Source organism: Pristis pectinata, chromosome 15, assembly GCF_009764475.1.
Source record: "Pristis pectinata isolate sPriPec2 chromosome 15, sPriPec2.1.pri, whole genome shotgun sequence".
NCBI classification, from domain to species: domain Eukaryota; kingdom Metazoa; phylum Chordata; class Chondrichthyes; order Rhinopristiformes; family Pristidae; genus Pristis; species Pristis pectinata.
In genome coordinates, this window is record NC_067419.1 from 6,091,044 (window position 1) to 6,115,594 (window position 24,551).

General features: G+C 52.7%; 1 protein-coding gene across 13 annotated transcripts in view; it reads left to right on the forward strand.

The window, feature by feature from the left end:
• mical3a (microtubule associated monooxygenase, calponin and LIM domain containing 3a) overlaps positions 1-24,551 on the forward strand; it is a 247,027-nt gene that overhangs the window by 155,029 nt on the left and 67,447 nt on the right. For 11 of the 13 annotated variants that reach the window (XM_052030891.1, XM_052030895.1, XM_052030898.1 and 8 more), the window contains 4 exons: positions 2,387-2,474; positions 14,397-14,565; positions 20,534-20,745; positions 23,233-23,322. In XM_052030891.1, coding sequence (XP_051886851.1) covers positions 2,387-2,474; positions 14,397-14,565; positions 20,534-20,745; positions 23,233-23,322 — 559 coding nt within the window. The remainder of the gene's footprint in view (positions 1-2,386; positions 2,475-14,396; positions 14,566-20,533; positions 20,746-23,232; positions 23,323-24,551) is intronic. The other 2 variants (XM_052030897.1, XM_052030900.1) reach the window with 1 other exon arrangement.

A 24,551-nucleotide genomic window follows, 5' to 3' on the forward strand; every position in this document is an offset into this window, starting at 1 on the left:
TTGGGAGCCCGTGGTTTCAGGGAGGGACCAGTCAGTGCTGCTTCACTGAAGACATCACTCCTGCACTCACTCACTCACACTCTCACACACACACACACACACACACACACACACACACACACACACACACACTCTCTCTCCCTCTCTCTCTCCCTCCCTCCCTCCCTCCCTCCCCCTCTCCCCCTCTCCCTCCCTCCCCCCTCTCCCCCCCTCCCCCTCCCTCCCTCTCTCCCCCCCTCCCCCTCTCTCCCTCTCTCCCTCTCTCTCTCTCTCTCTCTCCCTCTCACCCACTGTTTAGTGCCAATATCACCAGGGTGTCTGGTCACAAGTGGTGGGTGGAAGGAAGAGGACTGAGGGGCGTTGCGGGCAGCCGGTGTCTGCAGCCATGTAACGAGTGGGGTAGGGGCCAACATTCCAGGTCACACTGAGTGTGGCACTCGGCGTCTCCCCGTCCACACACACTGCCCCTCCGTGCTGAGGCAGGACTGAACACTCACACCCATGTGGTGCCGCCCCGTGCAGCCTCAGTACCGCACACAGCAGCGCAGTCCCCACCATTGGTACCTTTGTTTCAAGGAAGCCCAGAAGCAAGGCCACTCTGTGGGCTTGGTTCTCCAGCAAGGGCACCTCAAGGTGTTAGCAAAGCTCACCTCAGGCAGTGTACGTCTCCTGTACTGTAAGGAGTGACTGTGATAGCCTGTCAGGTACAGCAAGCTCTCTAGTGTTGAGAACAGCATACAACCTCCTGAGTACAGTCGCAGTGTCCCCAGTGCCGCGTACAGTCAATGTACCCAGTGCCGCGTACAGACCATGTTCCCAGTGCCGCGTACAGACCCTGTGTTCCCAGTGCTGCGTACGGTCACTGTGTTCCCAGTGCTGCATACAGTCGGTGTTCCCAGTGCCACGTACAGACCCTGTGGTCCCAGTGCCGTGTACAGACTGTGTTCCAAGTGCCGCGTACACAACCTGTGTTCCCAGTGCCGCATACAGAACCTGTGTTCCCAGTGCTGTGTTTCAAGTGCCGCGTACAGAACCTGTGTTCCCAGTGCTGTGTTTCAAGCGCCACGTACAGACCCTGTGTTCCCAGTGCCGCGTACAGTCACTGTGTTCCCAGTGCCGCGTACAGTCACTGTGTTCCCAGTGCCACATGTGGACCCTGTGTTTCCAGTGCCACGTACGGACTGTGTTCCCAGTGCTGTGCACAGACCCTTTGTTCCCAGTGCCGCGTACGTTCACCGTGTTCCCAGTGCTGCGTACGGACCTTGTGTTCCCAGTGCCGCGTACATTTGGTGTTCCCAGTGCCGTGTACAGACCCTGTGGTCCCAGTGCTGTGTTCCAAGTGCCACATACAGACCATGTGTTCCCAGTGGTGTGTACAGTTGGTTTTCCCAGTGCTGCATACAGTCACTGTGTTCCCAGTGCCACGTACAGTCACTGTGTTCCCAGTGCCGCGTACAGGCAATGTTCCCAGTGCCACATACAGACCTTGTGTTTCCAATGCCACGTACAGTCACCGCATTCCCAGTGCCACGTACGGACCGTGTTCCCAGTGCCGTGCACAGACCCTTTGTTCCCAGTGCCACGTACAGACCCGGTGTTCCCAGTGCCACGTACAGACCCGGTGTTCCCAGTGCTGCATACATTCACCGTGTTTCCAGTGCCGTGTACAGACCCTGTGTTTCCAGTGCCACGTACAGACCCTGTGTTTCCAGTGCCGCCTACGGGCCCTGTGTTCCCAGTGCCGCCTACGGGCCCTGTGTTCCCAGTGCCGCCTACGGGCCCTGTGTTCCCAGTGCCGCCTACGGGCCCTGTGTTCCCAGTGCCGCCTACAAACCCTGTTTTCCCAGTGCCGCGTACAGACCCAGTGGTCCCAGTGCCACGTACATTCACTGTGTTCTCAGTGCCGTGTACAGACCCTGAGTTCCCAGTGCCATGTACAATCACCGTGTTCCCAGTGCAACGTACGGACCCTGTGTTCCCAGTGCCACGTACTGACCCTGTGTTCCCAGTGCCACGTACTGACCCTGTGTTCCCAGTGCCGCGTACCGACCCTGTGTTCCCAGTGCCGCGTACCGACCCAGTGTTCCCAGTGCCACATACGTTCAGTGTGTTCTCAGTACTGCGTAAAGACCCTGTGTTCCCAATGCCGCGTACAGACCCTGTGTTCCCAGTGCTGCGTACGTTCACCGTATGCTCACTGACACGTACAGACCCTGCATTCCCAGTGCCATGTACGGACCCTGTGTTCCCAGTGCCGCTTACGGACCCTGTGTTCCCGGTGCCGTGTACGGTTGCCGTGTTCCCAGTACCGCGTACGGTTGGTGAATACACAGCGTGTGTATGCTGGTGCTTTAACCACCTCTGTCCTGTGTTCTCTCTGGTACAGGAGAAGGTGTTCGCACCTCCGCTGCCCACCATGAGCCCAGCCGGACAGCCTGGCCCCAAGGAGCAGCAGTACGTCGAGGGAGCCACAGGTAGATGTTGTGCCCTACTTGACAACGACTGGCTCCCCTCCCCTCTGAGGGGGGGGTTCACTCGGCTGTACGACGGAATGAACCGATGGATTTCCGACTCAGCTGATGCGGAAGGCTAGGACAGGACGTTGTCTGGCTGCCCCATCTTTCTCAGCCACTTCCACCCCACCGACAGTGTAAAGTGAAACCATTCCCGGCTCAGAGGAGCTGATCTGCCACTCCCATAAACCACCTGAAGAGCCCCCACCGGCCCCTCCATCTCTACTGGCCCCCAAACCCTGCTTCCCGACCTTCCGTAATCTGCACCACTCCCCCCCCACCCCAGTCAGCCCACTCGCAGCCCAGCGGCCCATCCCAATGGAAAAACACCAGCCAAATCCAGCCCGTGTCCATCGCTTCTGGGAAGTGCAGACTCGAGGATGGAAATCTAGTTCCCCGGCTGATGAGTTAGAGGTGACGAACCATTCTAATCCTACAACAGAGATGGCTACTCAAATAAATCTCCTGCTACTGGTCTGGGTCTGGCTGCATGTTTAACCATAGAACCATAGAACCATACAGCACAAAACAGGCCCTTCAGCGCACCATGTTGTGCCGTCCAACAAACCACCCTCACACTATCTAACCCTTTCCTCCCGCATATCCCTCTATCTCACATTCCTCCATGTGCCTATCCAACAAACTCTTGAACCTGCCCAATGTATCTGCCTCCACCACCACCCCAGGCAGCGCATTCCATGCACCAACCACTCTCTGGGTGAAAAACCTCCCCCTGACATCTCCCCTGAACCTCCCACACATAACCTTAAAGCCATGCCCTCTCGTCTTGAGCATTGGTGCCCTGGGAAGGAGGCACTGGCTGTCTACTCTATCTATTCCTCTCAGTATTTTATATACCTCTATCATGTCTCCTCTCATCCTCCTCCTTTCCAGTGAATAAAGCCCTAGCACCTTAAGCCTGTGCTCATATTCCATTACCAGGCAGCATCCTGGTAAATCTCCTCTGCACCCTCTCCAACGCCTCCACATCCTTCCTATAATGCGGCGACCAGAACTGAACACGGTACTCTAAGTGTGGTCTAACTAGAGTTTTGTAAAGCTGCATCGTCACTTCGCGGCTCTTAAACTCAATCCCACGATTTATGAAAGCCAACATCCCATAGGCCTTCTTAACTGCTCTATCCACCTGTGAGGCAACTTTCAATGAACTGTGAATATGAACCCCCAGATCCCTCTGCTCCTCTACACTGCCAAGTACCTTGCCATTTACCTTGTACTCTGCCCTGGAGTTAGTCCTTCCAAAGTGTACCACCTCACACTTCTCCGGACTGAACTCCATCTGCCACTTGTCAGCGCCAGCTCTGCAACCTATCAATATCCCTCTGTAAGCTCCGACAGCCCTCCACACTATCCACAACACTGCCGATCTTAGTGTCATCCGCAAACTTACTAACCCAGCCCTCCACCCCCTCATCTAAGTCATCTATAAATATCACAAAAAGTAGAGTTCCCAGAACCGATCCCTGCGGGACACTACTAGTCACTGCCCTCCAACCCGAGGGCACTCCTTCCACCACAACCCTCTACTTTCTACAGGCAAGCCAATTCCTAATCCATACAGCCAAGCTTCCCTGGACCCCTTGGCCTCTGACCTTCTGAAGAAGCCTACCATGAGGTACCTTATCAAACACCTTACTAAAATCCATATAGACCACATCCACCGCACTACCCTCATCAATCTTCCTCGTCACCTCCTCAAAGAACTCTATCAGGTTTGTTGAGGCAAGATCTTCCCTTCACAAATCCATGCTGGCTGTCCTTAATCAGTCCATTATTCTCCAGGTGTTCATAGATCCTATCCCTTCGAATCCTTTCTAACAGCTTACCCACCACAGACGTAAGGCTCACTGGTCTGTAATTCCCTGGACTATCCCTACTACCTTTTTTGAACAAGGGGACAACATTCGCCACCCTCCAATCCTCCGGCACCATCCCCGTGGACAACGAGGACTCAAAGATCCTTACCAGCGGTTCAACAATCTCCTGCCTCGCCTCTCGAAGCAGCCTGGGGAAAATCCCATCAGGCCCTGGAGATTTATCTGTCTTGATATTATTTAACAACTTCAACACATCCTCTCTCTTGATATCTACAACCTCGAGAACATTACCCCTACCAGCACTCCCTTCCGCGTCATCAAGACCCCTCTCCCTGGTGAATACCGAAGAGAAGTACTCATTAAGAACTTCTCCCACTTCCGCTGCCTCCAGGCAAATTCTCCCACCTTTGTCCTTAATCGGACCTACCTTTACCCTAGCCATCCTCCTACCCTTCACATAGGTGAAAAAGGCCTTGGGATTTTATTTAACCCTACTAGCCAACGCCTTTTCATGTTCCCTTCTAGCTCTCTCAGTTCCTTCCTCGCTACTCTATATTCCTCACGGGCCCTGTCTGAACCTTGCTGCTTATACCTCACATTTGCTACCTTCTTCTCCCTAACTAGTCGTTCCACCTCTCTCGTCACCCACGGTTCCTTCACCCTGCCATTCCTTCTCTGCCTCACCGGGACATATTTATCCCTAACATCCTGCATAAGATCCCTGAACATCGACCACATCTCCATGGTACATTTGCCTTCAAAAAGGACATCCCACTTTATACTCCCAAGTTCTCTCCTTATAGCCTCATAGTTCGCCCTTCCCCAATTAAATATCTTCTTGTCCTCTCTGCACCTGTCCCTGTCCATGACAATTTTAAAGGTTATGGAGCAATGGTCACTGTCCCCCAAATGCTCACCCACCAATAGATCCTTCACCTGTCTCAGTTCATTTCCTAAAACTAGATCTAGCATGGCATTCCCTCTAGTCGGCCTGTCAACTTACTGCATCAGGAATCCCTCCTGGACACATCCAACAAACTCCGTCCCATCTAAACCTTTGGCACTAAGCAGGTTCCAGTCTATATTTGGGAAGTTGAAGTCTCCCATTATAACAACCCTGTTATTTTTGCTTCTCTCCAAACACTGCCTGCCAATCTGCTCCTCTATATCTCTACTGCTACCGGGTGGCCTATAGAATACTCCTAGTAGAGTAACTGCTCCTTTCTTGTTCCTTACTTCCACCTATACGGACTCTAGAGATGATCCTTCTACAACATCCATCCTTTCCACAGCCGTAACAGTGTCCCTGACCAGTATCGCCACCCCTCCTCCTCTTCTCCCCGCTTCCCTATCCCTCTTAAAACACCGAAAACCAGGAATATTCAATATCCACTCCTGCCCTGACATCAGCCACATCTCAGTAATAGCCACAATATCATAGTCCCCCATACTTAGCCAAGCCCTCAGTTCATCTCCCTTATTCCTGACACTTCTTGCATTTAAGTAAACAACTTCAGTCCACCTACCTTACTACTTTTAAAGCCTGTATTCTGCTTCTCCTTCCCCAAAGCCTCTCTACCTGTTTGATCTAACTTTTCCCCATCCCCTTCTTCCTCTGAGCTACTCCTCCGGTTCCCTTCCCCCTCACAAACTAGAGCAAAGAGTTACTCTTGAGCGTAAATGAGCAACGTTGCTCACAGCACAGCCGGGGACCCAGTGACTCAGGGACAGCCGGAGATCCAGTGACTCGGGGACAGCCCGGGATCCGGGGACAGTCAGGGATCCAGTGACACATATCCAGGGATCCAGTGACATATCCAAGGATCCAGTGATGTCCAGGGATCCAGTGACAGCTGGGAATCCTTTCACAGACAGGGATCCAGCGACACATGTCCAGGGATCAGGTGGCAGGGATCCAGTGACAGGGATCCAGTGGTGCATATCCAGGGATCCAGTGACGGATGGGAATCCAGTGGCATTCAGGGATCCAGGGACACATCTGGCTATCCAGCGAGAGCCGGGGATCAAGTGACGCACATCCAGGGATCAAGTGACGCACAGCCAGGGATTCAGTGGTGTATCCAGGGATCTGGCGACAGCCAGGGATCCAGTGACACACATCCAGGGATCTAGTGACAGCCATGGATTGAGTGACACATATCCAGAGATCTGGTGACAGCTGGGGATCCGGTGACAGCTGGGGATCCAGTGACAGTCAGGGATCAGGTGACGCATATCTGGGGATTTGGTGACGGCTGGGGATCCAATGATCTGGGACAACTGGGAATCTGATGATAGCTGAGGATCCAGTGAGCCAGTGACAGCTGGAGATAACTGAGACCCAGGGACAATTGGACAGCCAGTGACCCGGGGTTGGCTGGGAATCCAGTGATCTAAGGACGGGTGGCGGTTCAGTGGCTCAGGACAGATGGGGATCTGGTTACACAGGGACTGGTTGGGGATCTAGTAACTGGGATAAAGATGCAGATCCAGTTCCACAGAGACCGGTGTGGATGCTGTAACCGGAATTCAGGTGAGGGTCATGGTACCAGTAAAACAGAGAATGCTGTAAACACTCAGCAGGTCAGGCAGCATCTGCGGAGAGAAATACGTCGATTACCTCTGATTAAATCCCAGAGCTGGCGACGCCGATCTGTTTCTCTCTCCGCTGATGCTGCCTGCCCTGCTGGGCATCACCAGTGTTCTGAGGGGGAACCACGTGATGCCGATGAGAATCCTGCGACGTCAGTGGGTGGGGATCCCGTACTGTGAGAGCAAACTGTGGTCTGGTATCCGGGGGTGAAGGGATCTAGTAGAACGCAGTGTCGGAAGATAAGTAACGTGAGCCCAAGTGGGTCAAAAAGCCCCCGAACCTGTCGCACCATGCAGTGAGACCATGGCTGCTCTGCTCCTGGCCGCAGACACACTCCCCATTACCCTCGACTCCCCTCGACGACTCAGAGTCTACCTCCTACCTCGCGCTTTGTAGGGTGGGATTGCAAAGGTTCATGACCTGTCCTCGTCTCCGTCCTAACTGGGTTGACCCCATGTTGTGAGACCACACGCACCCCGCTGGTCCTGGTTTCCCCACCAGAGGAAGCATCGCCTCAGCACCTATCCCATCAGTCGCTTGGGAACTGACGGGAAAACACTGCAGGTTGCTGGGAATGTGACCTAAGTCAGGATGCTCAAGAGGCCATGCTGCGTCTGTGGGGAGAGAAACAGAGTCAGTGGTTCAGGTTAGTGACTTCCTCAGAACTGGGAAGAGTGAGAAATGAAAGCGTAGGAGGCTGAGGGGTGACTTTATGGAGGTTAGTAGAACTGTGAGGGGCATGAGTAGGGTGGGTGGTCACTGTCTTTTTCCCAGGGCAGGGGAGTCTAAAAGTAGAGAACACAGGTTTAAGGTGAGAGGGGAATGGTTTAAAGGGGACCTGAGGGGCAGGTTTTTAACACAGAGGGAGGTGGGTATGTGGAACAAGCTGCCAGAGGAAGTGGTAGAGGTGGGTACAGTTACAGTGCTTGAAAGACATTTGAACAGGTACATGGATCGGAAAGGTATTGGTATTGGTTCATTATTGTCACTTGTACCGAGGTACAGTGAAAAACTTGTCTTGCAAACCGATCGTATGAATCAATTCATTACACAGTGCAGTTACGTTGAGGTAGTACAGAGTGCATTGAGGTAGTATAGGGTAAAAACAATAACAGAATGCAGAGTGAAGTGTCACAGCTACAGAGGAAGTGCAGTGCAGGCAGACAATAAGGTGCAAGGTCATAACAAGGTAGATCAGGAGGTCAGAGTCTACCTCATTGTATAAGGGAACTGCTCAATAGTCTTATCACCGTGGGATAGAAGCTGTCCTTGAGCCTGGTGATAGGAGCCTGAGGGCACATGTATCTTCTGCCTGATGGGAGAGGAGAGAAGAGAGAATGACCCGGGTGGGGGGGGACTTTGATTATGCTGGCTGCTTCACCAAGGCAGCGAGAGGTACAGATGGAGTCCATGGAGGGGAGGTTCGGAGGGATGTGGGCCAACCACAGGAAAATGGGATTAACTCTGGAAGGCAACTTGGTCAACACGGACAAATTGGGCCAAAGGGCCCGTCTCTGTGCTGTATGACCCGATGATTCTATAAACTTTTAAGTTGCAGAGAATAGGGAGGGAGGAGCAGACAGAACAAACGGCCCAGTCTGACAGAGGGAAGAGCCTGAATGACAGGAGTGGTGGTGGTGCCTGCTGAGAGAGGGAGGGGAAGGTGTGCCTGGGGCTGGTGTAAGCGGGGGGGGGGAACCGTGAAGGAAATCTGAATCACCGAGCGAGGAGAGCGTGAATAACCACTGCAGGTGTGGGGTAAAATGGCAGATGATCTGAAATGGTTGGATTTGATGTTGAGCCCTGGGAAATTTAACTTGTGTCGTTGGAGAGAGGTCTGAATGGGAGTGGATGGAGAATTAAAGTGCCAGGCAACTGAAAGCTCAGGGTTATCCTCATGACTCTACCAAGTGGGCATCCAATCTGTTCGTGAGCACTGAATGCAAATACACTAGATGGGAAGAAATATAAGCGAGTCATTGCCTCACCTGGAAGGACTGTTCAGGTCTCTGGAAGAGGCGAGAGGACGGATGCCGGATCTCTGTGGTGACGAGGGAAAGTGCCATTAGAACGGGAGCAGTCGACGGAGATGGAAAAGCAGACCAGGGAAGTCGTGAAGGGAACGGTCCCTTCGTGACGCTGGAAGGGGAGGGGGCGAGCATGTCCGGCGGTGACATCACAAAATCGTGGAGGCTGGTACGAAGGGAGGTGGGGTAAGGGGAACCTGCACTTGTTCTGGGTGGGTGCAGAGGGGTCTGAGAGCAGCAGTGCAGGGAACGCAGAAGGTGCAGTTGGGACACCGTCATCATGGAGGGGGAACCAGGGCTAAGGGAAAAGGACTGTTGCGGAAGGAGACGTCAGAGAGGATGAGGCAGGGACGCAGAAACCAGGAGACTGGAATGTAACTTAAGACTTTCTAACTTCTAGTTCTGATGAAATGTTGTTAACCTGAAACATTAACTTGGCTCCTCTCTCCACAGTTGCTGCCTAGCCTGCTGAGTATTGCCACCATTTTGTATCTCTGGGATCTAATGTCTCAATTGCCACCTCTCAATCTTCTAAACTCCAATGCACGCTGGCCTAATCTGCTTGCAGTTTCTTTGTAATGTAACCCTGGAATCAATAGAGCATGCCATGTGTATTGTCTCCAAGGCAACTATTTCCTTCCTTAAATAAGGAGACCAAAACCGTAAAAGGCAGGGATCCAGTAACAAGGAAAATGATGGGGATCCAGTAATAAAAATGATGGGGATCTGGGAACATGGAGAAAGGTTGGGATCCAGTAACAAGAATATGGGGTATGGTCATGAGGAGATTGATGGGGGTCCATTAATAAGATTGATGGGGATTCATTTAGAAGAATGGTGGGGATCTGGTAATAAGAACGGCGAGGATCCATTGATGAGAATGATGGGGAAGTGGTAACGAGGTGAACGATGGGATCCGATAACGAGGAGAATGGCGGGGAGGCAGCAACGCAAGAACAGTGACAACGGGAGAGCATCCGGTAACGTGGAACGGTGGTCCGGTATCGCAGAGACGGCAGAAGTAGGGGGATTGATGTTTCCCGTGAGAGTGAAGATCTAACCACGAGTTGGATGGTGTGGGCGCAGGCACGGGGGGACGCGGTTGGTGCTCATCCAATACAACGTGTATTGGTGTCTAGCCAGCAGGACGAGGAATGATAGGGGCAAGCGAAGGGAATCCCGTAACAAGGGGAGTGGTGGGAGTGAAGATACAGGGAATGATCTTCATCCACTGAGAAAGGTAATTATAGGGACACAAGTACAAGGAGACCATAAGACAAAGGAGCAGAAGTCGGCCATTCGGCCCATCGAGTGCGCCATTCTATCATGAGCTGATCCATTCTCCCATTTAGCCCCACTCCCCCACCTTCTCACCATAGCCTTTGATGCCCTGGTTACTCAGATACCTATCAATCTCTGCCTTAAATACACCCAATGACTTTGCCTCCGCAGCCGCCCGTGGCAACAAATTCCACAGATTCACCACTCTCTGGCTAAAGACATTTCTCCGCGTCTGTTCTGAATGGGCATCATGAGGGGCATAAATAGGTTGAGCGGACTTTTTCCCGGGGTTGGGGAATTGGAAACTAGAAGACATAGTTTTTAGGTGAGAGGTGAAGGGTTTAATAAGAACCTGAGGGGCAACTTTTTCACACAGCGGAACCTTACTGGATCCCCTTGTTACTGGATACATAGCATCCAATAACAAGGGGATCCACTGAGGTGTGGGTTGATGGGGGTCCACTGAGAACAGGAATAAAGTGCATCCGGAGTCCAGTGATGTGAGGAATGATGGGAAAAAGGGGTAAATTTGGGAGTGAACTAGGGAGCTGGAGAACAAGCGGGAAGGAGGGAGAGTGTGCCAGGGAACGGGGGAGGGGGACAGAGAGAGTGTGAGCTGGACACAGGTAGAGGGAGAATGAGCAGAGAACGAGGGACTAGGTTACAAGGACAGATTAGACAGGCTGGAGCGTAGGAGACTGAGGGGTGATATCACAGAGGTATATAAAATCACGAGGGGCTTAAATAGGTTGAGCGGACTTTCTTCCAGGGTTGGGGAATCAGAAATTAGAGGAGAGTTTTAAGGTGAGAGGTGAAAAATTTAATAAGAACCTGAGGGACAACTTTCTCACACAGCGGGTGGTAGCTGTACGGAGCCAGCTGCCAGAGGAAGGTGCATCAGATAGATTGAAGAAGTATGTGGACAGGTCTGTGGATGACAGGAGTTTATGGGCCAAGTGCTGGGAAATGGGATCAGCCTGAATATACACCCAGGTCGGCACGGACACGAATGGGCGAGGGGCCTGTTCCCGTGCCGTACAACTCTGTGACCCTATGACAAGGAATAGGAGAGCAAACTTGGGCAGGGGGAGAGGGAGCAGAGGAGGGGGTGAGCAGGAGAGGTGGAGCGAGCAGGGGAGGGGGGGGGTTGAGCAGAGGAGAGGAGAGATGAGTGGGGGAAGGAGGGTGATCAGGGGAGGGGGTGAGCAGGGGGAGGGGGAGGGGTGAGCAGGGGAGGGGGCTGAGCAAAAGGGAAGGAGGGTGTGAGTGGGGGAAGGGGGTGAGCAGAGGGGTGAGCGGGGGAGAGGAGGGGCGAGTGTGGGGGTAGGCAGGGGAAGGGGTGAGCAGGGGAGGGGGGTGTGGGAGGGGCAGTGAGCAGGGAGAGGTGGGTGAGGGGTGAGCAGGGGGGAAGGGAGGTGATCAAGGGAGAGGATTGGAGGGGTGAGCAGGGGGGAGGGGGGATGATCAGGGGAGAGGATTGGAGGGGTGAGCCGGTGGGAGGGGGTGATCGGGGGGAGGGGGGCAAGTAGGGGGAGGGGGGGTGATCAGGGGAGAGGATTGGGGGGGCGAGTAGGGGGAGGGGGGTGAGCGGGGGGGGGGTGATCGGGGGGGGAGGGGGGGTGATCAGGGGAGAGGATTGGAGGGGTGAGCCGGTGGGAGGGGGGTGATCGGGGGGAGGGGGTGAGCAGGGGGAGGGGGGTAATCAGGGGAGAGGATTGGGGGGGTGAGCAGGGGGGAGGGGGGTGAGCAGGGGGAGGGAGGGTGATCAGGGGAGAGGATTGGAGGGGTGAGCCGGGGGGAGGGGGGCGAGTAGGGGGAGGGGGGTGATCGGGGGGGGAGGGGTGATCAGGGGAGAGGATTGGAGGGCATGAGCTGGAGGGGGGTGAGCAAGGGGGAGGGAGGGTGATCAGGGGAGAGGATTGGAGGGGTGAGCCGGGGGGAGGGGGATCAGGGGGAGGGGGGTGATCAGGGGAAGGGGATGATCGGGGGAGAGGATTGGAGGGGTGAGCCGGGGCGTAGGGGGAGGGGGGTGAGCAGGGGGGAGGGGGGTGAGCGGGGGGAGGGGGCTGAGTGGGAGCAGCTGGAGGAAGCCAGAAGTGAGCAGAAGACAGCATGAGGGAAATGGGAAGTGGAGGGTGAAGGGATAACGGGATGTGGGAGAGGGAGAGGAGGGAACAGGGCGTGGGAGAGGGAGAGGAAGAGGAGGGAACAGGCCGTGCAAGAGGGAACAAGGGGAATGGTGTGGGACAGCACAGGGAGCGCTGAGATCAGGAAGCGGGAGAATAAAAACTGAACAGGGAGAGAGAATGAGGAGAGAGCGGGAATAGGGAGGGGGAGAGGGAAGGAACTGAGAGCAGGGAGCGAGGAGGGAGCAGGAGTGAGAGAGGGGAGAGACTGAGCAGTGGGTAGCAGGAGAGATTTCAGAGCAGAGCTAAGATGGGAGTGAGGGATAAGTAAGAGAATGTTCACTGGCAGACGTACTGCCCTTTGGGAGGGTTTACGTACTGGAGTGGTGGAGTTCACTGTCTCCAGCACCTGGTTCTCTAACGTCACTGCCCACTATTACTGGACTCTAGCAAGAGATTTCTGTGTGATGATCTTACATCCGGAGCTTCTACTAGTGCCATGAACTCGGGATGTGGAAGCAGTCGTAAATCAGCCTTGCCTGACTTTAACGAGTGGGGAAATATTGGGAAAGGTGGACAGTGGAAACGGGTGGAGGAGGCTTGGGCTAATGACACAGTGAAACGGAGAGGATTGTTTAAAAAAAGGAGACTTTCATTTATATCACAATGCAGGCACCTCGGGACATCACAGTGCCCTTTGCAGCCAGTGACGTACAAATCAGCTACTGTACCGTCTTAACAGAGTGCCGTCTGGGTCCAGTGGCAAGACCAGGAGAGACCAGGCTGTGCCGAACGGCCTTGACACATACTTGGACGCAGACGCACACTCCGAGCCCAGATAGTCGCTCTCTGACCACACAACGTGTCTGAGCGCAGGCACAATCCTACCCACTGCCCGTTTCCAAAGTAGTGCAACAGCCCACGTTGTCCACGGCAAACTTCCGCAATTAAAACCAGCCAGCAGTGGGAACACTCAGCAGGTCAGGCAGCACCTGAGGAGAGAGAAACAGAGATATATCATTCGGTCACCCTAAAGTCCCTGCGTCTTCCATTGGTTGACCGACTTTGCAAAGTTCTTTCTGGCCGCATCTTCAGTTGCCCAGCTGTTGGTTATTCTGGTGGTGGTTTGGTCCCTGGGAGTTCGGCTCTGTGGACCAGGATTATTCTGCAGCGTTGGCTATGCCTTGTTTCATTTTCGCCCCCCCCCCCAGCTGCAGTCAGTTTCCAGCCCTGACCACAGGATGAGGTGGCTGAACAGCGACTCTATTCCCTTTGCATCAGCAGCGATGTCGGGTACCCCCAGCGCACGGTGTCGGGTACCCCCGGCACGGTGTCAGGTACCCCGGGGGGGGTGTCGGGTACCCGTGGGTGGGGTGTCAGGAGCCCCTGAGGGGGTGTCGGGAAGCCGGGTCAGCCTCCGTGACACTCCCCACCAGTTACTGTGGGAATGGCAGGAGGCTGGGGGGGGGGGGGGTGCGCGGACAGAGTTGGAGCCCGGCCTGTCAGCCCCATGGTCCAGGCGCATCGCCTGGTGTTGACCCCTCCGGGGTCCTGCCGATGGCTCGCACGGGCGGGGTGGCAGGTGGTGAGTGGGTGGTGGAAGCTCCCCTTGACACATGCGAGGCCGATAGATGGCGGAGCGTTGGGGGGCGGGGATCACGGGAGAGTTTGGTGGCCAAGCACAGTGTGGTGCCAATATCCCCAGAGCACCCAGCGGGGGAGGTGGGGAAGCGGGAGTCTGCCCCTTGTGCCCTGAGTCCCTCCCCTCCCCGGTCCCGTGTCCCTCCCTGGTCCTTCCCCTCCCCGGTCCCGTGTCCCTCCCCTCCCCGGTCCCGTGTCCCTCCCCTCCCCGGTCCCGTGTTCCTCCCCGCCCCGGTCCCGTGTTCCTCCCCGCCCTGGTCCCGTGTTCCTCCCCGTGTCATTCCTCTGTTGCTAAATAGTGGGCCGCGTCCTGAAGCCTGCACGTCACACCGCCCTTCACACTCCCCGCTGGCAACCGTGTTTTCTCGCCCGTGCAGATCCCTGGAAGGCGAAGCGGCTGCGCGGCACTCCTGAGAGGATCGAGCTGGAGAATATCCGTCTGTCCCTGGAGCGGGAAGAGGATCTGCAGGAGGTGCCGGAGGAGACGCTCGCAGAGCACAACCTGAGCAGCGCTTTGCACCAATCCAGCCAGGAGCCCGGCAGCAGGTGAGTGTCTGACAGAGGGATGGTCCCAGGAAGTCCACTGACAGACTCGGTGTCAAATCCTTCCGTGGGGGCAGAAGATCTCCCACCTTCCATCGGATCCAATGCCTGGCCTACTTTGTCTCTCTGGTTTATCTAGTGTCTGTCAGGTCACGTCTAGTGCCTGTCTGATGTCTAGTCCCTGTCTCACGGGGTCTGGTATCTGTCCGGTCGCATTTGCTTTCTACCTGGTTGTGTCATGTTCCTGCCTTACGGTGTCTCATACCTTAACATCAAAACAGAAGGTTCCGGAAACACTCGGCAGGTCAGGCCGCATCTGTGCGAACAGAAACGGAGTTATAGTTTCGGGTTGAAGACCTTTCGTCAGAATGTGAAAGGTCACCGCTTGAAACGTTACCTCTGTTTCTCTCTCCATGGACACTGCCTGACCTGCTGAGTGTTTCCAGCATTTGCTGGGTCTTGCAACCTTGCAGCCTCACGGCATGAACATCGAATTCTCCCACTTTAGGTAATCCCCACCCCCTTCCCCACCCCCCACCACCACCCCCACCAGGCTTCTTCTCTTCTTCCCTTTCCCAGTATCTCTTTTTTTTCTACCTTTTTTTTCTCTCTGTCCTTACCTTTGACCCATCCCCCAGTGGATCCCCTCCTCCCCCACACCTGCCTGTCACTGTCTCTTACCTATATCTACCTATCACCTCCCTGTGCCCACCCCGCCTCCCCTCTTTTGTCCACCTATCCTTGCTCTGCTTTTCCCTCCTATATATTGGGCTTCACCCTTTCCCTATCTCCAGTCCTGAAGAAGGATCCTGACCCAGAACGTTGACCGCCTGCTTTTCTCCACGGATGCTGCCTGGCCTGCTGAGTTCCTCCAGCATCATCGTGTTTTTCATTTTACTGGGTCTCTCGTTGTCTTGTGTCTGGGTGTGCTTGATCCTGTGTGGCTGTACCAGGTTTAGAGTTATAGTGTCATACAGCACGGAAACAGACCCTGCAGCCCAACTTGTCTGTGATGACCAAGATGCCCACCTAAGGTAGTCCCATTTGCCTGTGTTTGGCCTATTTCCCTCTAAATCTTTCCTACCCACGTACCTGTCCAAATGTCTGCTAAATGTTGTAATAGTACTCACCTCTACCACTTCCTCTGGCAGCTCGTTCCACATATCCATCACTCTCTGTGTGAAAAAGTTGCCCCTCAGTTCCCCTCTGTACACTCATCATGATTTTATAAACCTCTAGAAGGTCGCACCTCGGCCTCCTTCGCTCCAGGGAAAACAGTTCCAGCCTGTCCAATCTCTCCTTACGACTCAAGCCTTCCAGTCCTGGCAACGTTCTTGTGAACCTTTCCTGTACTCTCCTTACCTTAATCACATCCTTCCCATCGTACAGCGACTAGGTCTGCCTGTCATGTTGTGTCAGCTTTTTCTTGGGATACATCCAGTTCCTTTCAGGCCAAGTCATTACTCTCTGTCACATTAATTCCTGCCTGGTCTCATTGTATCTAATTCCTGTTGGTCATGTTAGCTCCTAACAGGGGGGGGGGGGGGGGGCGTGGGAAGAAGTGGGGGGAGTACGTTGAGAAGATTCGAAGAATCTCCAGTCCAGATGAAGGGTCTCGACCCAAAACGTCGACCGTCCATTTCCCTCCACGGATGCTACCTGACCCGCTGAGTCCCTCCAGCAACCAGGTGTGTTAGAACATAGAACATAGAAAAACTACAGCACAATTCAGGCCCTTCGGCCCACAAAGCTGTGCCGAATATGTCCCTACCCTAGAAATTACTAGGCTTACCCATAGCCCTCTACTTTACTCAGCTCCATATACCTAACAGTCTCTTGAAAGACCCTATCGTATCAGCCTCCACCACCGTTTCCAGCAGCCTATTCCACGCACCATTCTCTGAGTAAAAAACTTATCCCTGACATCTCCTCTATATCTACTCCCCAGCACCTTAAACCTATGTCCTCTTGTGGCCACCAATTCAGCCCTGGGGAAAAGCCTCTGACTATCTACCCTATCAATACCTCTCATCATCTTATATACCTCTATCAGGTCCCCCCTCATCCTCTGTCTCTCCAAGGAGAAAAGGCCGAGTTTCCTCAACCTACTTTCATAAGGCATGCTCCGCATTCCAGGCAGCATCCTAGTAAATCTCCTCTGTACCCTTTCTATGGCTTCCACATCCTACCTGTAGTGAGGTGACCAGAACTGAGCACAGTACTCCAAGTGGGGTCTGACCAGGGACCTATATAGCTGCAACAATACCGCTCAGCTCCTCAATTCAATTCCCCAATTGATGAAGGACAATACATCATATGCCTTCTTAACCACAGAGTCAACCTGCGCAGCCGCTTTGAGCGTCCTATGGACTCGGACCCCAAGATCCCTCTGATCCTCCACACTGCCAAGAGTCCTACCATTAAGACTATATTCTGCCATCATATTTGACCTACCAAAATGAACCACTTCACACTTATCTGGGTTGAACTGCATCTGCCACTGCTCAGCCCAACTTTGCATCCTATCTATGTCCCTCTGTAACCTCTGACAGCCCTCCAAACTATCTACAACACCCCCAACCTTTGTGTCATCTGCAAACTTACTAACCCACCCCTCCACTTCGTCATCCAGGTCATTTATAAAAATCACAAAGAGCAAGGGTCCCAGTGCAGATCCTTGAGGTACACCACTGGTCACCGACCTCCACGCAGAATACGACCCTTCAACAACCACTCTTTGCCTTCTGTGGGCCAGCCAGTTCTGGATCCTTACTGCAATGTCCCCTTGGATCCCATGCCTCCTTACTTTCTCAATAAGCCTTGCATGGGGTACCTTATCAAACGCTTTGCTGAAATCCATATACACTACATCTACTGCTCTCCCTTCATCAATGTGTTTAGTCACATCCTCAAAAAATTCAATCAGGCTTGTAAGGCAGGACCTGTCCTTGACAAAGCCATGCTGACTATTCCTGATCATATTATACCTCTCCAAATGTTCAGAAATCCTGCCTCAGGATCTTTTCCATTAGCTTACCAAGCACTGAGTTGAGACTCACTGGTCTATAATTTCCTGGGCTATCCCTACTCCCTTTTTTGAATGAGGGAACAACATCTGCAACCCTCCAATCTTCCGGAACCTCTCCCGTCTCCATCGACGATGCAAAGATCATCATCAGAGGCTCCGCAATCTCTGCCCTCGCCTCCCACAGCAGCCTGGGGTACATATCATCCGGTCCCAGTGACTTAGCCAACTTGATGCTTTCCAAAAGTTTCAGCACCTCCTCTTTCCTAATATCTACATGCTCAAGCTTTTCAGCCCACTGCAAGTCCCCACTACAATCCCCCAGATCTTTTTCTGTGGTGAATACTGACGTAAAATATTCATTAAGTACCTCCGCCATTTCTTCCGGATCCATACACACTTTCTTACTAGTGCACTTGATAGGCCCTATTCTTTCGCATCTTATCCTCTTGCTCTTCACATACCTGTAGAATGCCTTGGGGTTTTCCTTAATCCTGCCCGCCAAGGCCTTCTCATGCCCCCTTCTGGCTTCCTAATCTCCTTCTTAAGCTCCTTCCTATTAGCCTTGTACTCTTCCAGATCTCTAACATTATCTAGCTGTCTGTACCTTTTGTAAGCTTTTCCTTTTGACTAGATTTATTATAGCCTTTGTACACCACAGTTCCTATATCCTCTCGTGACTCCCCTGTCTCATTGGAACATGCCTATGCAGAACTCCACACAAATATCCCCTGATTATTTGCCACATTTCTTCCATACTTTTCCCTGAGAACATCTGTTCCCAATCTAATCTTCCAGTTTCCTGCCTGAGATCCTCATAATTCCCTTTACTCCAAGTAAGCGCCTTTCTAGTCTGTCTGTTCCTATCTCTCTCTAGTGCTAACGTAAAGGAGATAGAATTATGATCACTATCACCAAAATGTTCACCCACTGAGAGATTTGACACCTGACCAGGTTCATTTCCCAATACCAAATCAAGCACAGCCTCTCTTCTTGAAGGCCTATCTGCATATTGTGTCAAGAACCCTTCCTGAACACACTTAACAAACTCCTCCCCATCTAAACCCCTCACTGTCTGGAGATGCCAATCGATGTTTGGGAAATTAAAATCCCCCCATCACAACAACTCTGTTATTCTCACACCTTTCTAGGATCTGCTTCCCTACCTGCTCCTCAAGATCCCTGTTACTATTGGGCAGCCTATAAAAAACACCCAGTAAAGTTACTGACCCCTTGACTTGAGTAAAGTGTTGCTCAAGGTTCCAGCATCTGCAGTCTCTTGTGTCTTCGAGAAAGGAGAGACCTTGGAACATACATCCACAGATGATTAAAAAGGCACACAGAATGCTTTACTTCATTTTGCTAAACTGTGAAATATAAGAGCAGAAAGGTCTTGCTGGAATTGTTATCAATGCTTGTTGGACTACAGCTCGAGGAGTGTGACCTGTTCTGGTCAGCACGTTACAGGAACGTGTGATTGCACTGGAGAGGGTGCAGGGGAGGTTCAGGTATCAGGTTTATTATCACTGTCTTATATGATGTGAAATTTGTTGTTCTGCAGCAGCAGTGCAGTGCAAAGACATAAAATTATAATAAATTACAAGATAAATAAATAATGTGGAAAAAAAAAGGAATAACAAGGTAGTGTTCATGGACCGTTCAGAAATCTGATGGCGGAGGGGAAGAAGCAGTTTCTGAATCATTGAATGTGGGGTTTCAGGCCCCTGTACCTCCCACCTCATGTCCCGGGTGGTGAGGGTCCTTGGCGATGGATGCCGCCTTCATGAGGCGCCACCTCTTGAAGATGTCCTCGACGGTGGGGAGGGTTGTGCCCGTGATGGAGCTGGCTGAGTCTACAACTCTCTGCAGCCTCTTGCGATCCTGCGCATTGGAGCCTTCATACCAGGCGGTGATGCAACCAGTCAGAATGTTGCTGAAACTGGGAGGTTGTAGCTATGAGGACAGATTGGATGGACTGGGGTTGTTTTCTTTAGATCAGTGGAGGCCTGGATGCAGTGCAGAGGAAGGACTGTTCCTCTTATAGAGGAGTCAAAAGCCAGCAGGTGCAGGTTTAAAGTATTTGGGAGAAGGACGGGAGGGGAGGTCAGATTTTCGTGCAGTCCGGAACTCACTGCCTGATAGGGTGAGAGAGACAGAAACCCTCATCACATTTAAAACAGGAAATCAAAATCTAAAATAAACTTGCAGATGCCAGAACTTTTCAATAAAAACCCCAACCTCCAGTGCTGTCTGTGTGGAATTTGCACGTTCTTTCTGTGACCGCATGGGTTTCCCCCCGGGTGCTCCAGTTTCCTCCCACCTCCCAAAGATGTGCGGGTTGGTGGGTGAATTGGCCCTGGTATGCGGGTGAGGGGTGGAATCTGGGGGAAGTTGATGGGAATGTGCGGGAGAATGAAAAATTTGAGATGAACAGAGGATTAGTGTAAATGGGTGCTTGACGGTCAGCACGGACTCGGTGGGCTGAAGGGCCTGTTTCTGTGTTGTACGAATCCATGGCTCAAAATCCAGAGAATGCTGAAAACACTCAGCAGGTCAGGCAGCATCTGTGGAAAGGCAAACAGAGTTAACGTCTCCGGTCGAATCCCTTCGTCAGCACCTTCAATCAGTACTCGGAGGTGTACGTGAAGGGCTGTGACCTACAAGGATGCGTGTCCAGTGCTGGGAGGTGGGAACAGGCTGAGGAACTCATTATTGACTGGCACGTAATCGATGTGCCATATATTTTATACAACTCGGTGATTCTCTTCTGTCTCTAGTCCTGTCAGCTTCCTATCTAATTCTGTCTCGCCCTGCACATCGTGTCTGGCGATGTCCAATTTCTATCCAGTTTCTGCCTCTGTTGCAGTCTCTGCCGGCTGATTTATCCTCCCCATTGCCACTGATAGAGTCAGGGCTCTGCTTATCAAGTGACTTCTCTGTGTTCAGTTGCAGCAGCTCTGAGTATGAAATGGAGGAGGAGGAGGAAGACGAGGAGGAGGACGAGGAGGAGAAGGAGGGTGAGGAAGATGTGCTGGCTCCCTCAGTGGACGGTCTTCCGTGGGGAAAAGCTGCAGCAATCCATCAGTTACTGAAGGACAATCCAGAGGAAGACACGGAAGCAGACTCCGAGGATGAGAAACAATCAGAATCAAGTTACGGTGAGCGACACTGTTTGGTGCAGGACCTTATTTCCGAGGTGGTTATTAATCCTTACTGAGGGCACCATTTGAAATGACTGTGTGAATCCGAGATCATTGCAGGGAGCTGGTCCCAATCAGAGCAAAAGGCCGGTTGTCATTGGTGCGAGGTTCAAGTCTGCAGAGCCCACACATCTCCTGGGCAGTCAGGGAGGCGAGTGCAGTTTGGCATCAGGAAGGGGTGTCTAATGATGAGCTAAATGCTGTGGGCTTGATATACGGTTACTCTGCTGGAGAGGGGAGGCAATGCAATGGGATGGGTCCAATGGGAGGTTGATTATACTGGTAGGACAAGGTTCAGTGGGAGGGTTGAATATTGTAGGCAAGGAACCCTGGACAAAAGTTAATGTAGTGGAGGCAAGGGGTTCCGTAGGAGAATTAATGAACTGTAGCTATATGGGGGTGAGGGGGTTAATGAACTGTAGATATATGGGGGTGGGGGTTAATGGGTTAATGAACTAGATATATGGTGGTGAGGGGGAGTTAATGAACTGTAGATATATGGGGGTGGGGGGGGTTAATGAACTAGATATATGGGGGTTAATGGGCTGTCGATATATGCAGTTGAGGACCAGAGGATACGTTCTCAGAATATGGGGAAGGCCGTTTCCGACTGAGCGGAGAAATTTCTTTGTGCACAAGGTGATGGACCTTTTGAATTCTGTACCCCAGAGACTGTGTGGGCTCAATCATGGAATTCACCTAAAAAAGAGGCTGACAGGTTTCTGGATAGTAACTGAGTCACAGCTGACACGGTTATAGAAAGAAACTGGGGCTGAGGTAGACCAGGCACAATCCTTTGAGTGGTGGTAGAGGTGTGAAGGAGCAGGAGTAATCCCACCAGGCCCTCGTTCCTGTGTTATCATCAGTGCATTGCCTCTTCCTGGTAACTGCTGATGAGTGCCAAGTGTCTGTGGTTCAGCTGTATCTGGGAGCGTGGAAAGTGATTGAATTCCGGAGATTTTTCATGGCTTTCTGTAGACGTGCTGAGGTTCTGGTGGGTGACACGAGAAGTTCCTGCTGTTTGTGTTAAGTATGTTCTTTGCGAGGAAAGTGGTGTGAGATCAGTTGCCCTCCTACTCTCATCCTCCTGATGCTGTGAGTATTTGCATTTGCCTTCCACCAGCACCGGCTGACATGTAGGGTTACGGCGTGGTGGGGTGGGACAGTGCCTATTTCTGGATTGGGTGGGTGGCAGTGGTTCTCTGCCAGTGTCTGAGATGGCCCAGGCCATGACTGAGTTTGAGGCGAACGGTGAGTTTCTTGTCTGAAGACTGAAGAAGTAGTTGGGCAGACAGGTGGTGATGGGGATGGGCGTGATTCATAGGCAATGAAATGCACGGTTTCCATCACCAGTGTTGAGAAGGAGAGAGAATCTCCGGGGTAATGTGGTGCCTCTACAGCTCAGTGCAGGCCTGTGGAAGGTGAGGAGACTTGTAGGCCCCGTGCCTTCACTGCCTGACTCCTGGACTCTGGCTGCAGATGCCCCTTTCACATCTAGGATGTCTCTGGATCTGACCCAGAGCGATGTTGGGTGGATCCATGGAAACCAGTTGCGGGTTGCTCTGCCTCAGGCCGGTGGGGACCAGTGTCCACTTGGTGCCCGTGGACCTTGCATCAGGAGGTCCATGCACCAGCTGAAGGTTGCAGTCCTGGAGCACGCCAAGAATCGGGAGTTAGCTCACTGGATGAATTCCATGCTATGTGCATTACTCCAGGCGAGAAAAACCCCCACACCATAGTCTCAGACAGCGCTGGTAACTGGGGCAGAGAGGGGGGAGTAAACAGCTGAGCCTGTCCCATTGGTAGGTTGGAATGGGCAGTGAGGGGACAACTAGCTGTGGTCTAGTGGGGCAGGATAAGGAAACTGAGCTCACCTCGGCTTCACACCTCAACTTGGACTTGTTTACCATGGCTGTCACACCCCAGCAGAAGCAAGGGGGCAAAGGTGAAGCCAGCCCAGACTTGGTTTGCTTCCAGTTAAACCCCCCGCTGGCCCTCACCAATGTTACCTATAAAGGATTACCCTTCTGCTGTTCTACCACACTGGCCACTCTGAATTTCCGGCACTAACTGTACTTCATGTTTTCCTCTGCCCTACTCTGTGTGTGTGTGTGTGTGTGTGTGTGTGTGTGTGTGTGTGTGTGTGTGTGTGCGCACATGTGTGTCTGCAACTGTATATCAATATGTACCTGTGTGTGAGACTGTATATGTGTGGCTGTGTACATGTGTGTGGATATTTATGCACTATGTACATGTTTTTTTAACGTGTCTGTATGTGTGTGTGTGTGTGTCTTGTGGCTGTGTATCTACCTCTGTCTGTGTGTGAGATTATATATCTGTGTGCATCTATGACCGTATAAATCTGTGTGGGATTGTACATGTATATGCTTGCGTGTGTGTGCGCGCATGCCTGTGTTCCTCCTCCCTCCCCGTGTCTCTCTGAAGAGGGCGAGTACTGTCCCTGGGAGAAGGAGCTCCAGTTGGGGCTCTGGGTGCATCAACTGTCTGAGGAAGAGGACAACCATGTGTTCAGAGGTACCTCTTTGCTTCTCTGCAGGAACAGAGCTCCACAGAACTAATCAGATGCAATCCACCCCTTTAAAGTGGGCACCAGCTGCTTTGTGACTGCAGGGGCTGGGGCCACACACTTGGTGACAGCTGGGACAAAAATCCAACTAAAGGTGACCGGATTTGGAGAGGGAGGTGCAGAGATGTCACCCCTCTTTACACAGCCCAGGGGATACAGCAGTTGGTGTAGGTTCCCCATTTGTGAAGGGGAATGCAGGGGAGGACCGGAGGGCACGGAGGTACCACCCTGGGCCTCGCGGACTGTCCCGGAAAGGCTCCAGGTACAGCCCCACGGTCTTACCACAGACAGAAGGCAGAGGCACAGCAAGCAGACCATCACTGGACACTGACCATCACAATGACCGTCACTGGACACTGACCATGACACTGACCGTCACTGGACACTGACTATCACACTGACCGTCACTGGACACTGACCATCACAGGACACTGACTATCACACTGACCATTACTGGACACTGACTGTCACTGGACACTATTACACTGAACATCACTGGACACTGACCTTCACGCTGAAAATCACATCACGCTGACCATCACTGGACACTGACCATCACACTGTCTGTCACTGGCCACTGACCATCACTGGACACAGACCGTCACTGGACACGGACCGCCACACTGACAGTCACTGGACACGGACTGTCACACTGACCATCACTAGACACGGACCGTCACTGGACACTGACAGTCACACTGATCGTCACTGGACATGGACCATCACTGGACACTGACCATCACACTGAACATCACTGGACACTAACCATCACTGGACACAGACCGTCACACTAACCATTACTGGACAGGGACTGTCACTGGACACTGACCATCATACTGACCATCGCTGGACACTGACCATCACACTGACCGTCACTGGACACGGACCATCACTGGACACTGACCATCACACTAACCATCACTGAACACTGACCGTCACTGGACACAGACCATCACTGGATATTGACCATCACACTGACAGTCACTGGACACAGACTGTCACTGAACACGGACCGTCACTGGACACTGACCATCACACTGAACATCACTGAATACTGACCATCACACTGACAGTCACGCATACTGACTGTCACTGGACACTGACCATCACACTGAACATCAATGAACACTGACCGTCACACTGACAGTTACACACACTGACCGTCACACTGACTGTT